The sequence below is a fragment of the Palaemon carinicauda genome, chromosome 2 (assembly GCF_036898095.1).
Source record: "Palaemon carinicauda isolate YSFRI2023 chromosome 2, ASM3689809v2, whole genome shotgun sequence".
NCBI lineage: Eukaryota > Metazoa > Arthropoda > Malacostraca > Decapoda > Palaemonidae > Palaemon > Palaemon carinicauda.
In genome coordinates this window covers 105,056,639-105,071,638 of record NC_090726.1, presented here as the reverse complement: position 1 = coordinate 105,071,638, position 15,000 = coordinate 105,056,639, and the positions used below count along the sequence as shown (strand labels likewise).

The 15,000-nt window shown below is 39.7% G+C and overlaps 1 protein-coding gene across 1 annotated transcript in view; it reads right to left on the bottom strand.

The window, feature by feature from the left end:
* The window catches only part of LOC137626192 (endochitinase-like), a 36,586-nt gene that overhangs the window by 10,573 nt on the left and 11,013 nt on the right, over window positions 1-15,000 (bottom strand). Inside the window, exons 2-3 of the mRNA XM_068357271.1 lie at window positions 13,256-13,316; window positions 9,778-9,944 (exon numbers count right to left, since the gene is read on the bottom strand). Of these exons, the coding sequence (XP_068213372.1) occupies window positions 9,778-9,944; window positions 13,256-13,316 (228 nt within the window). The remainder of the gene's footprint in view (window positions 1-9,777; window positions 9,945-13,255; window positions 13,317-15,000) is intronic.

Sequence of the window (15,000 nt, the reverse complement as noted above, 5' to 3'; positions counted from 1 at the left end):
GTTATGCTATACTATGCATATCCAGTGATACATAGTTCACTTGATACTCATGGAAATTTCTTCTCTTTACAGAAGGACACTCCGAAGTGGGGAAGTGCTTTCTGCAATGTCAGCAGCAAGAACCTCTGCGGACATGAGTTTTGTAGGAGACACGCAGCATACGCTGTCTCCAAGGATGATCTCCGGTATTGGGACCCTCAGGTATGTACTGTGTGCACTAACCTGATTAATGAGACATTTAAATAGCTAGGAAGAAGCTTCGTACCTGGGTAAGGGGCTTCCAAAAGTACACTTCTGGCCCTTATCTTCCAAGTGAGAAGATGAGGGCGTATCTTTTCCCTAAGGCATCAGCTGAGGCAGTGATTCCCCAGCCTCAAGAGGAGATCCCCTAAGTTCAGATCCAGGTGGATGCTGAAGTCGCGGTCGCGATGCAAGACATCCAGCTAAATGACAGGATATCTGATGTGGACGGGTGTCAGGAGGAAGACCTCCTTGCAGAAGCCCAGGATGAAGTTCAAGTCCCTCTACATCGGCCGGTCTCCCAGTAGAGCTGGGACAGGCCCTCTCTTCTATTGTTGGAATGATCCAACAAATGCAGAAGGAGAATCAGGAGAAGGCGGCTGCAATGGAACTGCGAATGCAGTGCCTTGCAGAATCACATGGGCCCCAGAAAAGCTCAATGTGAAAGACCTTCCTTTGTGCTCGGATGCTAACCCATGGAGGTATGCTGAGCACATGTCGATGACGACTGGAAAGATCGTCATCTCGGATATGCTGGGCTCAGTTCCCCTGGAGGGTGGAATTCTGGCCCAGCAAGGCACCATATCCGGACTGTTATGTCCGGCTGAGGAAGGAACCAGCTTCAAAGGAGGAGGCAGAGCCGAAGGAGGTCATAGTGATGACCATGCTAAGGCTCAAGCTCTACTTTCATCTTCGATGAAAGAGAGGGGCTTCTCTAACTCAAAGGTAGCTGCATTGAATAGGAAGCTCCCTTCCTTTGTGTCCTCGCCTACTAGAGCCTTCCCCCTTTTTACAGAAAGGGTTTCTGGCTGTACTAAAAGCAATCGAGGCCGGCAAGTCTTGCCCCTCCCTAGAGGAGTGTAAACCCTTGTCGCTGGCCCTGCCTATGGACCACAAAGATTGGAAGGACGTCCATCTTACGTTCTAAGTGGAAAGTTGGAGGCTGATATTGCCGGACGTCAGTTCGGCAAGGACCCCCCTAAGCTGTCTGACTTTCTTTTGCGAAGTGAGCTCGATACAAAAGAAAGACTGACTGCCTCAATGTCTCTTCAGACTACTCTCGAGACGATGGCAAGTGACCCCAAGGTCCATGAAATGTTCATGGTAGTGGCCAAGCCTCATCTGGCCACAGTGACGAAGGACCTTTATGGCTTCGTCAAGGCAAGGAGAGCTTGTAGGGAGTTCGTGTTTACCTCGGCTACAGTGAGGCACGAGCTAAAGAAACTAATCTCCTCCAACATTTGGGGAAAAGACCTTTTTTCCTACCGACTTGGTCAAAGAAGTTTTTGATAAAGCCACCTTGGAGAATAGAAACCTTCTCCAGAAGTGGGACCTGGCTATCAAAAGAAAGTCTTCCCCGGATGAGGGTCCTCAACCAAAGAGGAAGACTATGAGGACTAGGCTACCGTCTCGGCCAGCCAAGCCTCTTAGACAGCAACAGCAACTGCAATTGCCATTGCCCCCAGTGCCCCAGATCGTGGCACAAACCCCGACCACCTTTCAGTGGGTACCCCAGGCCGTGCCGACACAGTCCACGGCATTCACCCCAGCGTTCGAAGGGCAGTCTACTTCCTTCCGAGCAAAGCCTAGAGGAGCAGCCAGAGGCTCGTCTAGACGCCCCTCAAGGGGAAGGGGATTCAGGGGTGGTCGTGGTCAGGAAGGCAAGACCTCAGGACGGCAGTCCAAGTGAGGTGATACCGGTAGGAGGGAGACTTCTGAAATTTCGGGATCGGTGGACCTTCGATCCCTGGGCCCACAGCCTACTCAAGAATGGATTGGGCGGGAGCTGGTACAGCACTCCACCCCCGTACCTTCGGTTTTTTCCAACACTCCACCCCCGTTATGGAGGAGTACGTTCAAGAACGGTTGGAGAAAAAGGGTGAAGCCCATCAATTTCTAAGGGAGGCTGTTTTGTGTTCCCAAGAAAGACTCGGAAGAGCTCAGAGTCATTCTGGACTTGTCGCCACTTAACAAGTTCATAGTGAATTGCAAATTCAAAATGCTAACACTGCAACACATAAGGACCTTACTGCCCAAGAGGGCATATTCCGTCTCTATAGACTTGTCAGATGCCTACTGGCACATTCCAATTAGCCATCGACTCTCCCCCTACCTAGGGTTCAGGCTACAGCGAAGACTATACGCCTTCGGAGCCATGCCATTCGGGCTAAACATAGCCCCAAGGATTTTTACGAAGCTTGCGAGCGTAGCTCTCAAACAATTTCGCCTAAAGGGAATTCAGGTAGTAGCCTACCTGGACGACTGGTTGGTGTGGGCAGCATCCGAGACAGAATGCTTGTAAGCTTCCAGTCAGTGATCCAGTTCCTAGAGTACCTAGGCTTCAAGATCAACAGAAAAAGTCTCGACTTTCTCCATCTCAAAAGTTCCAGTGGCTAAGATCCACTGGGACCTTTTGTCACACCGTTTCTCCACCCCAGCGAAGAAAAGGAAGGAGATAGCGGGTTCTGTCAAGAGACTTCAAGATTCCGAAAGGATATCAAGACACGAGCAGGAGAGAGTACTGCGCTCTCTCCAGTTAGCTTCGGTGACAGACCCAGTGCTAAGAGCACAGCTAAAGGATGCAATCGGAGTTTGGAGAAGTTATGCATCAAACGCGTGAAGAGATCTGAGAAGACCAGCCGCTTCGGCTAAGTACTCTTCTCAGGCCTTGGTCCCAAGCCAGACATCTAAAGAAGTCAGGTTCTTCTTCAGCCACCTCCCCCGTCGGTGACGATTCACTCAGACGCCTCAAAGGAGGGATGGGGAGGTCACTCTCATCGGAAAAAAGTCCAGGGGACTTGGTCCAGGCTATTCAAGACCTTTCTCATAAAACTTTCTAGAAGCTAGGGCAGTGCTCCTTACCTTAAAGAAAGTCTCCCCGCGTCATTCGTTCCACATAAAGTGGTAATAGACAGCGAGGTAGTTGTAAGATACTTGAATCGACAAGGATCGAGGTCACCACCTCTCAACCAGGTGATGTTGGCCGTCTTCCGATTGGCGGAAAAGAAGAAGTGGTACCTGTCGGCAGTTCACCTTCAAGGAGTCCGCAATGTGACAGCGGACGCTCTATCCAGGTTCACACCGATAGAGTCGGAATGGTCCTTAGACGCAGGATCATTCTCCTTCATTCTGAATCAGTCCCAGAACTGCAGATAGACCTCTTTGCGACGAAAGACTACAAGAAGTTGCCCCTGTACGTGCCCCGTACGAGGACCCCTTAGCGGAAGCAGTGGACGCGATGTCCCTCGACTGGAACAGATGGTCCAAGATTTATCTGTTCCCTCCTCACAACCTTCTGTTGAGGGTCCTCAACAAACTGAGATCCTTCAAAGGGTAGCGGCAATAGTGGCCCACAAGTGGCCGAACAGCGTGTGGTTCCTCCTGGCATTGGAACTGTAGCTGAAGTTTGTACCACTACCAGATCCAGTTCTGACCCAGCGAGTCCAGAAGTCAACTGTCTGCGCTTCATGACAGAAAACCCGGACCCTGCAGTTCATGATTTTCTCTCCCTAGCGGTGAGAAAGCGTTTCGGGATTTCGAAAGCCAGTATAGACTTCATTGAGGAATATAAATGCAAATCTACTAGAAGGCAATATGAGTCATCTTGGAGAAAATGGGTGGCCTTTTGTCAAGGCGAAGATTCCGCAGGAGATCTTGACAGACTTCTGCTTATCTTTTTTCCCCACCTCCATGGTCAAGGGTTGGCAGCGAACACGATTTCAGCGTGTAAGTCTGCTTTGACAAGACCCATTCTATATGCCTTCCAGGTCGACCTAGGTAACGAGATCTTTAATAAAGTCCCGAAAGCCTGTGCTAGGCTCAGACCTTCAGCACCTCCAAAGCCCATTTCATGGTCTTTAGACAAGTTCTTCATTTCGCTTCTCTGTTGAGCAATGAAGAATGTGCGTTAAAGGATTTGACACAAAAAGTTATTTTCCTAATTTGCACTCGCGTCCGGGGCCAGGGTTAGTGAAATTGTAGCCTCTCGAGAGAGGCAGGTCGTGTTCAGTTCCTGGATGGGGAAGAACTGAACCTGTTTCCGGATCCTACGTTTCTCGCCAAGAATGAGTTACCCACCAACAGGTGGGGTCCCTGGAGAATCTGCCCTCTGAAAGAAGATGCATCTCTATGTCCAGTAGAATGCCTAAAGGTCTATCTTCATAGAACTTCAGACTTCAAGGGTGGTCAGCTATTCAGGGGAGAAACATCAGGCTCAAATTTATCTCTGAATCAACTCAGAGCAAAAATCACATATTTTATTCGCAGAGCGGATCCTGACAATACACCCGCAGGTCACGATCCGAGGAAAGTTGCCTCATTCTTAAATTTCTTTAATTGCATGGATTTTGAACATCTCCGTTCATACACTGGCTGGAAGTCTTCCAGAGTGTTCTTTCGCCACTATGCGAAGCAAGTAGAGGAACTAAAAGAGATCTGTGGTAGCAGTGGGTCGCGGTGTTAACCCTACTGTTTAACTCTGCGAGGAACAGTGGTCTTAATTGGGACGATTAATTCCAGGGTGAGTGTGTAGTTACATACTGTACTACAAACTAAGTGAGGGCACTGTGTTGCCCATCCAGACTGTTCCATTTCCGAAGGTGAACCTAGCATAAGTGCAGACATGTGTGCCGAGCGTTTCTAACGCTAATGTCATTGATTTGTAATACAGGCTTTTATGACTTTGATACCTCGGTATCTTAAAAGTGGCATCTAATGTTTTTCTTTCAGACAAACAAGCCCTGTTTACTATCATACTTATGCTTAAAGTTTTGGGTTATCCTCTTCTTATATATATATGTATAATTGTGGTTAACCTGTCTGTTTATTGTCTGTCAATAAGCTTGTTCTTGAGAACCTTGCGTCTCCTTCACCTGTGTCAATTTATTGGTATAATTGAGCATTCATTCTATGTACCTTATCTGGGATAATTCTAATAGAATTGTTCCTTTATGCAAGCTATGTTGCATTGGTTTTCCTCCTATGCGGATATAAAACCTTTGGCCAATACAAGTATTGTGCGGAAAACTGGTCGATATTTCATATTGACGCAGTGGTCCTTTACAAACTATGCTTTACTTAATATAGGGCGAGACCACTATATTAGCTTGCCTGGTATTCATACATAGATATATGTACTCTTCGAGACTTTCCAGAGTCTAGTAGGACTCTTCCCTGTAGGGGGCAGGAAGCTCTAACATAGTTTATAGTTAGTTGAAAAGATGTATAACGGTAACATCTTAGGTCTCTAGGTCTAGTCGACCGGGAATAAATATCTCCGGGGAGTACGGCACGTTCTGAGAATCCACAGATACAGTAATGCTCTGGTACACTTCCATCAGGACGACATGGCTTGAGCCCAAAAAACGGATTTTGAGCGAAGCGAAAAATCTATTTTTGGGTGAGATAGCCATGTCGTCCTGATGGACCCGCCCTTGCCTTTCTAAGAAAGGGCTGTAGGACCCCTCCCTACATACAGTATCTGTAGCACCTCGTGTACGCTACAAGGAATACAGATGGCGCCAGGATTGGCGCCAGGCACGCATACGAATCGGGGGATAGGGAAGCCTTGGGAGCGGCTCCCCTTTTTCTTTCCCGAATTCGTATCTCGTCAATCTCCCTCCTACGAGACGAATCTCTGTTCAGGTCGTAGATTGCCATGTGACGTGTCTAGAATACGTCCTCTGATATGTCGCGATATCCCTTTCACGAGGGATACTCGCTCCAGGAGTTAGAATTCTGGTACCTTAAGGTAAATTCTCTGGGAATATCGCCGTAGTTGTAATATACCCTAGGAAGCTACCCTATAGGAACTTCCATCAGGACGACATGGCTATCTCACCCAAAAATAGATTTTTCGCTTCGCTCAAAATCCGTTATATATATATATATAAATTTATATATATATATGTATGTATATATATATATATGTATATATTTATATATATATACATATATATATATATATATATATATATATATATATATATATGTATATCTATATTTTTGATATATTAATGTCTGGATTCTCTTAACGACCTCGGGATCAGAGCCCCAGGCGAAATCTCACAAAGACAAGAGCTTGGCTCCGGCCGGGAATCGAACCCTGGTCGGCAAGCTTATATAGACAGTGACTAACCCATTCGGCCACGAAGGAAGATAAAAGTTAATGACAATTCTACTGTATTTATACCTGTCGAATTCAGGTATTTTGTACTTAGAATTGAAATCAACCCATCTTCACCATCGTAAAAATGTGCAAAATTTATCATTAATTGAATGCCAAGTAACAAACTACCACAAAGACAAGAGCTTGGCTCCGGCCGGGAATCGAACCCTGGTCGGCAAGCTTATATAGACAGTGACTAACCCATTCGGCCACGAAGGAAGATAAAAGTTAATGACAATTCTACTGTATTTATACCTGTCGAATTCAGGTATTTTGTACTTAGAATTGAAATCAACCCATCTTCACCATCGTAAAAATGTGCAAAATTTATCATTAATTGAATGCCAAGTAACAAACTACCAATTAGCTACGATGGTGAAGATGGGTTGATTTCAATTCTAAGTACAAAATACCTGAATTCGACAGGTATAAATACAGTAGAATTGTCATTAACTTTTATCTTCCTTCGTGGCCGAATGGGTTAGTCACTGTCTATATAAGCTTGCCGACCAGGGTTCGATTCCCGGCCGGAGCCAAGCTCTTGTCTTTGTGAGATTTCGCCTGGGGCTCTGATCCCGAGGTCGTTAAGAGAATCCAGACATTAATATATCAAAAATATATATGGCTTATTTGAATATGAAAAACACGTAAAAATTTGCAAAATTTATCATTAATTGAATGCCAAGTAACAAACTACCAATTAGCTACGATGGTGAAGATGGGTTGATTTCAATTCTAAGTACAAAATACCTGAATTCGACTGGTATAAATACAGTAGAATTGTCATTAACTTTTATCTTCCTTCGTGGCCGAATGGGTTAGTCACTGTCTATATAAGCTTGCCGACCAGGGTTCGATTCCCGGCCGGAGCCAAGCTCTTGTCTTTGTGAGATTTCGCCTGGGGCTCTGATCCCGAGGTCGTTAAAAGAATCCAGACATTAATATATCAAAAATATATATGGCTTATTTGAATATGAAAAACACGTAAAAATGTGCAAAATTTATCATTAATTGAATGCCAAGTAACAAACTACCAATTAGCTACGATGGTGAAGATGGGTTGATTCCAATTCTAAGTACAAAATACCTGAATTCGACAGGTATGAATACAGTAGAATTGTCATTAACTTTTATCTTCCTTCGTGGCCGAATGGGTTAGTCACTGTCTATATAAGCTTGCCGACCAGGGTTCGATTCCCGGCCGGAGCCAAGCTCTTGTCTTTGTGAGATTTCGCCTGGGGCTCTGATCCCGAGGTCGTTAAGAGAATCAAGACATTAATATATCAAAAATATATATGGCTTATTTGAATATGAAAAAACACGTAAAAATGTGCAAAATTTATCATATATGTATATATATATATATATATATATATATATATATATATATGTATTATATATATACATATATATATGAAAATATTTATATATACATATAGATACATATATATATATATATATATATATATATATATATATATATATATATATATATATAAATATATATACATATATATATCATCTTCTCCTAATCCTATTGACATAAATTGCCTCATATATATATATATATATATATATATATATATATATATATATATATATATATATATATATATATATATATATATATATATATATACCAAGACACTTCCCCCAATTTTTGGGGTTAGCCAACATCACACAAATGAAACGAAAAGGAGACCTCTCCTCTCTACGTTCCTCCCAGACTGACAAGGGACTCAACCGAGTTCAGCTGGTACTGCTAGGGTGCCACAGTCCACCCTCCTACCTTATCCACCACAGATCAAGCTTCATAACGCTGAATCCCCTACTGCTGCTACCTCCGTGGACATCCAACGCACCAGAGGAAGCAGTAGGGCCTACCGGAACTGCGTCACAATCGCTCGCCATTCATTCCTATTTCTAGCACGCTCTCTTGCCTCTCTCAAATCTATCCTCCTATCACCCAGAGCTTTCTTCACTCCATTCATCCACCCAAACCTTGGCCTTCCTCTTGTACTTTTCCAGTCAACTCTTGCATTCATCACCTTCTTTGGTAGACAGACATATCCATTCTCTCAACATGGTCAAACCACCTCAACACATTCATATCCACTCTAGCTGCTAACTCATTTTTTTCACCCGTTCTCACCCTCACTACTTCGTTCCTAACCCCATCTACTCGAGATATACCAGCCGTACTCCATAGACACTTCATCTCAAACACATTCAATTTCTGTCTCTCTGTCACTTTCATTTCAACTCCGATCCATACATCACAGTTGCTACAATCACTTTCTCATACAGAACTCTCTTCATATTCATGCCGAACCCTCTATTTTTTACTACTCCCTTAACTGCCCCCAACATTTTGTATCCTTCATTCACTCTCTGACGTACATCTGCTTCCATTCCACCATTTGCTGCAACAACAGACCCCAAGTACTTAAACTGATCCACCTCCTCAAGTAACTCTCCATTCAACATGACATTCAACCTCACACCACCTTCCCTTTTCGTACATCTCATAACCTTACTCTTACCCACATTAACTCTCAACTTCCTTCTCTGACACACCCTTCCAAATTCTGTCACTAATCGGCCAAGCTTCTCTTCTGCGTCTGCAACCAGTACAATATCATCGGCAAACAACAACTGATTTACCTCCCATTCATGGTCATGACAACCACGGTGACATCACTCTCAGCCTCACTCTCACATACACACACACACACACACACACACATATATATATATATATATATATATATATATATATATATATATATATATATATATATATGTATATTTATATATATATATATATATATATATATATATATATATATATATATATATATATATATATATATGTGTGTGTGTATGTGTACATATATATATATATATATATATGTGTATGTATCTATTTATATATACACACACACACACACACATATATATATATATATATATATATATATGTATATATATAATGTTGAAAACAGTACAGTAAGATCAAGAAAGTTTAAGATAAATAATGGGCAAAAGGCAAAAGAAAGGAATTGAATGCTTGTAAGACAAGGGTGAATGGAGTACTTGGAAATGATAGGCTGCTGAAAATCCTTTTGTGTTGGTGCATAAACGAGGAAAGTTTTCGGAAATTATCTGCATAGTGGGTTCATCAATGATTCAACAGTTAAAGAATTAATGAACGTGTGATTTCTGTGTTGTTTATTTTATTGTTTGAGGTCATCGCAATACAAAATGAAATGTTAGAAATTTACTGGAAATCAAGCTTTAATTGGATTCAAGTTAATGAGCATAAAGATAAACATTCCATGCCATGATATTGAGATTAAGTTCTATCTCACCTCAGGATCGAGGACAAGAATCTCCCATGTTACGTTGGAGATGCCACAGAAGGAGTAGATGAGATGAGTGCAAAGATCTGCAGGGATGTCATCGATGTCGTATGACCCTTCACCAGGTCTGTACACAGCCCAGCTCTCGTAATAACAGGCTCTTCTTCCAGGAGTCTCTGTTAAGTGCGAGTACTTGTGTAGTCTAAAACATATTTCATTTTTACGTTTATCTTAGTTAGATATAAAATTATCACATATTTTCACTAACTGGAGTCCATGATGAGACATGATGTTTATAACAAAGTGTTCACTATCTGTGTTTCTTTTTCATGAACCCACGTAGTTAATGGTATTGTCTAGTCCTATGAAGCGTTTTCTCTTAATTAGCAATAATAGTTATTATCTTTTTTTAATTTTTGATGTCTATTAAGTTGTTACTTTGGAATTAGATACTTATGCTTATCAATGTCCGTCTGTTAAATTATACTGTACATATCTAGGGTAAATTTTTAGCATCTCAGATTTTCATAAAGATCTTTTTTAATTTTCTGCATGAAAATTACTATATCAGATGAGCGATATAATAACATAAGATTTTTTTTTCAAGTCCCTTTATTGGAATTATTCGTAAGATAAGATATTACAATCTTTCCTTGTTCGTAAGTCTAAACATCTTACCATTAAAGCAGATTGGATGATAACAGAAATATATAATGACCTATTTACAAAAAAATTTAAAAAAATAAATAAAAAAAAATAAAAAAAATTCAACTGTACCACTTGTTTTCATACTAGAGTCACTTTACACTTGCCTATCCAGCCAAGAATTTCTTATTAGTATGGTTACACATATGTCCATGTTTATCTACCGCCAATAATGAACTTTTTCTTTATTCTATAACCTCATTAGTCCCTCTTAAATTATCGTTTTCAAAGTGTACACACATAAACCTTCCATTAGATATATTTGACTAATATTTAATGGCATTGAATCCTCCCTACCTTACAGGAGGAAGGGATATGATAAATTACATAATCTAATTTAAACATTTTATTTGAAAAGCAAATAGTTTTATTCTAAATCACTTCCATGAAAAAGTAAGAAATTTAGATTTCCTTTTACGCCAAGAAAGTAAATTTTCAACACCTAAATACCAAGCTAACACGTTTATCATAAATGAGGAAATCCGTGATGTATCTGCATTTGTACCTTATAGCTAAAAGATACAGGTAGTAAATAGAAGGTGACATGAAAGGCAATCACGACAACTTTATTTTTCGTCTGTTTCAATTACTCCTTTCTCCCTCATTCATCATCCACATATCCTACAGGCAAGTAAAAGGATGACAATGGTTTTACCAACTCACAAGCGGAAGACCTAGTGATTGGACGGTGTAGGTTCCTCACCTATGAATTATATCCTAGCTTCATGACCGTGCTAATTACTGCCAAAAGCATTATCCAAATTGGTCTTTAAAATGCCATGGTATATAGAGGCGTAGAAGAAACTCCATCCAAGTGACATATGACTGAAAAGGGTCTCTCAGAGAGAAGGGACATCCAGAAATTTTTTTTTCTAAACACCCCGCAGTACGGACATTAGTACATATTAAACGCTTACCCTGGTGATTGAAAAGACAACCGGCCTGAAAAATAACCTTAACTCCCAAAGGAGAGCGACCTCCATGTAAATATCTACCACATCAGCTCTTGTCGAGTGCTATTAGGCTCCTACCAAAAATAAATGTTCTATAAGGCTGTTGGTCGAATGAAAAAAGATGTTCAGAAAGATTATTTATACGTTTAAAGGAAATATTCTCTGTAGAGAAATTTAAACAATATACAGAATTACAATAATTACATTGAAATTAATCCCTTATGGTAACCCACAGCCAGAGCATGTCCAGGGCATAGTTCTTCAGAATAAAATCAATTCTTAAATGGAAATTTTTGGGCAAGTTGAATCATTTTGCATCAATAAGTAGCATACTTCGCTCTTTTCTGTAAGACATGTTGTTTAAGTTAGGCGATTACCCATTACTAAATAACTTACTTGTTAACATTTAATCATGTATTGATTTATGTAGGAACTAACAACACCCTTGACCTCATCCTTCAATTCTCGTCGTGTTTGTCAGTATTAACATTAAGTTGATTGTTCTACCAAATGACTCTGCATTAATTTACCTCACCGTTGATATGTCTGCGCCTTCAAGCTTCCCTATGTTCACTCTTGCTTCATGATTTTATTTTCACTGCTTTTTCGATTAAATTTTCAGTTTATATCTAGGCGCATTGTGAATATTTCATCTTGGCATATGAATTGTTAGATTTTGGTCTTGCTCTCCTCGCAAACGTTGATTTTTCCTTTTGTTTTTCAGAAACAGTAGCTCAAATATAAATAATTAGATCTCTAAAGTTTGTTATAAATGATGTTGAATTTACGAATAAATACGTGTCACAAAAACAAATTTGGTCAGTTTGCGTAGATTTTGTAGCCTCCGTTGTAATTTTTTCGAACCTTGAAAGTCAGGAATTAGAATTTTAATACAATCCCGGCAAAAAAAAGAAACCAGTAGTAATCTAAAATTGCAAAGACCTAAACTAATGGGGGAGTGGGAGTCATCTTTCTGAATTTCTAAATGAGTCACATCTTTACAATGTTTCCTTACATGATTCTTAATGATATATTGACAAAACAAAATCCTCTCTTTGAAAGGACATCTTCCAAATTAAAACTCTTGATATCGATATGACAACTATAACTTAATTGTAATTCAATTCAAAACCATATGCTGTATATGTATCTTACACATATATACACACATAGAAACCCACATATTTAAATAGATGAACAAATATATATACATATATATATATATATATATATATATATATATATATATATATATATATATATATATATATATATATATATATACATATATGTATATATAAATAAATACATATATAAATATATATATATATATATATATATATATATATATATATATATATATATATGTATATATACATATGTATATAAATACATATATATGCATATATATATATATATATATATATATATATATATATATATATATATATATATATATATATATATATGAGAGAGAGAGAGAGAGAGAGAGAGAGAGAGAGAGAGAGAGAGAGAGAGAGAGAGAGAGAGAGAGAGATGCATATCCGTTTTGTATGATCCATATTGTGATATGTGTGCTTCCGTTCCATACGGTCATCATTATATTAATCCTGTCAATGTTACTTAATGATTTGTACCCAACGAAGATTAATTTTCATTAAACTTTCCTGTTTGAGATAGAAAGCATTGAAAGCCAAGTCACTGCTTATTGCTATAGAGATTTTGTATTGTTAGACAAGTGCATACAAAAAAAAAACGGCTGTTTGTTATTTTTGTCCCTTGGACACAACAATGATAACTTTAATGGTAAGAATAAGATTAGTACTCACGAGCACTTACTGCTACGATGACAACTCCAAGGAGTAGGGAAACTGCCCAACCAGGAACCATCTGGTAAAGACAACCCAACATTAATAAATAAATCCCTTTTTTGGTTTTACTTCTTAACATATAAAATTTCAACTGAAGATTTAATGTTATTAACAATACTCTTTATTGAGTTTTAGCAGTTTGAGAATAAAACACAGAACCAACAAGATTTCAATATCAAGTTTTCATTAACTATGTGGAGAATTTTTGTGTGTGTTCTGAGTGGGAACTTAGTCCGGGAAAGTCTCCTTATAACAGTTACATAAAGTTCAACAGGGGAGGATATGAGCACTTACTCTCGGGGCACAAACACCCTGCTAATACTTTACTGTCACAATTCACTAACCATCACTCTTAAATACAAAAGGGAAATTCACTGTCCAGAGGCCGGAGAACTCCACACTAGAAATAGCAATAATTTATGGCCTACTCTAGCTTTGTCAGGTCTATAGACATCTCATTCTCAGGCTCTGTTCCGGCTCCGTCCCAGCTACCCCAATGAGATGCTGGACAGGTATTTTACGTTAATGTAATCAGACAAAATCCAAAATGGGAGCAGTGATGTGAAGTAGTTTAAAAGTTTAAAGATAAGGATCTTTACCTTCGAAGCAAATATATTAATGCAAAGTTCCTCGCAGTTACCACCTATAGACTTACTTAGGTTTACTCTTTAAATATTCCCAGTTTAAACATTAAATAAATGAGGGAGCAAAAAATACTAAAGAGGTTTAATTAACCTAATATTGATTTATTTCACAAATTTACATAAAAACAAAACGGACATCTTAACAACACAAAAATATCATAAAAGAAATGCAAATTGAAAGCAATTTAAAATAATGAAAATGATTAGTTAAGACACGTGGTCTGCAAATAATAAAAAATCAAAATGGGGTCTGGCACGTGGCCCACGTGACCCAGAGACTGTGCTAGTCTCAAAAGGCAAAATATTATATAGAAAAAATATATACACACAATCCCACCACACACAGTCCGAATATTGTAATCAGCCAGGTTCCCTATAAAGTTAAAATTAGTCTAAGCTAAAAAATGGGGATAACTAAATGGCCATTGATGTAGTACCTGCACTCCTTTGAGATTAGTCCTATGCCCGTGATAGCTGTTGACCTGGTCGCACTCTTGCCTGGCTCACCCCAAGAATCCTCGTTTGTGGTAATTAAGGTTCCCAGGTTCCACTCCTTCACCGTCTCCAGCCGGCAGCCACAGGACTCCTTGGTGAGTCACGTTTTGGAAGAGGGGGATGGGGGTGAGCCAGAGGTGCACGGATTAACTGACCAGGCCGGTCAGTCGGTCACGACAGCTTCTAGTTGAATGGGGTCGACACTAAGGTCGAAGAGATCACCTGGCTTCACCTTGCCAAACAAGTGACGGTCATGATGCGCGCGGTAATCTATTGGGGGTGCCATATCGGGACTTCAGGACAGGGCAATATATTGTTGCAAGGGGTGCAGAGGAGGCAGCATTTGTACTAAATACTTTAGAGAAATCTTGCTGCTCTAAGGGAGTTTATATATACAACAATCCTACCTATTCTGGCTTGCTAGAAATTAATATTTAAAATGATTAATTAGCAATGGACTGGTGTGATGGGCATACATCTTAAAATTAACAAACCTTAATTGGTATTGAGAAATATAAGATGCATTAATTCAGCAGTATTGAAATTTATATTTAAAATTCAGTT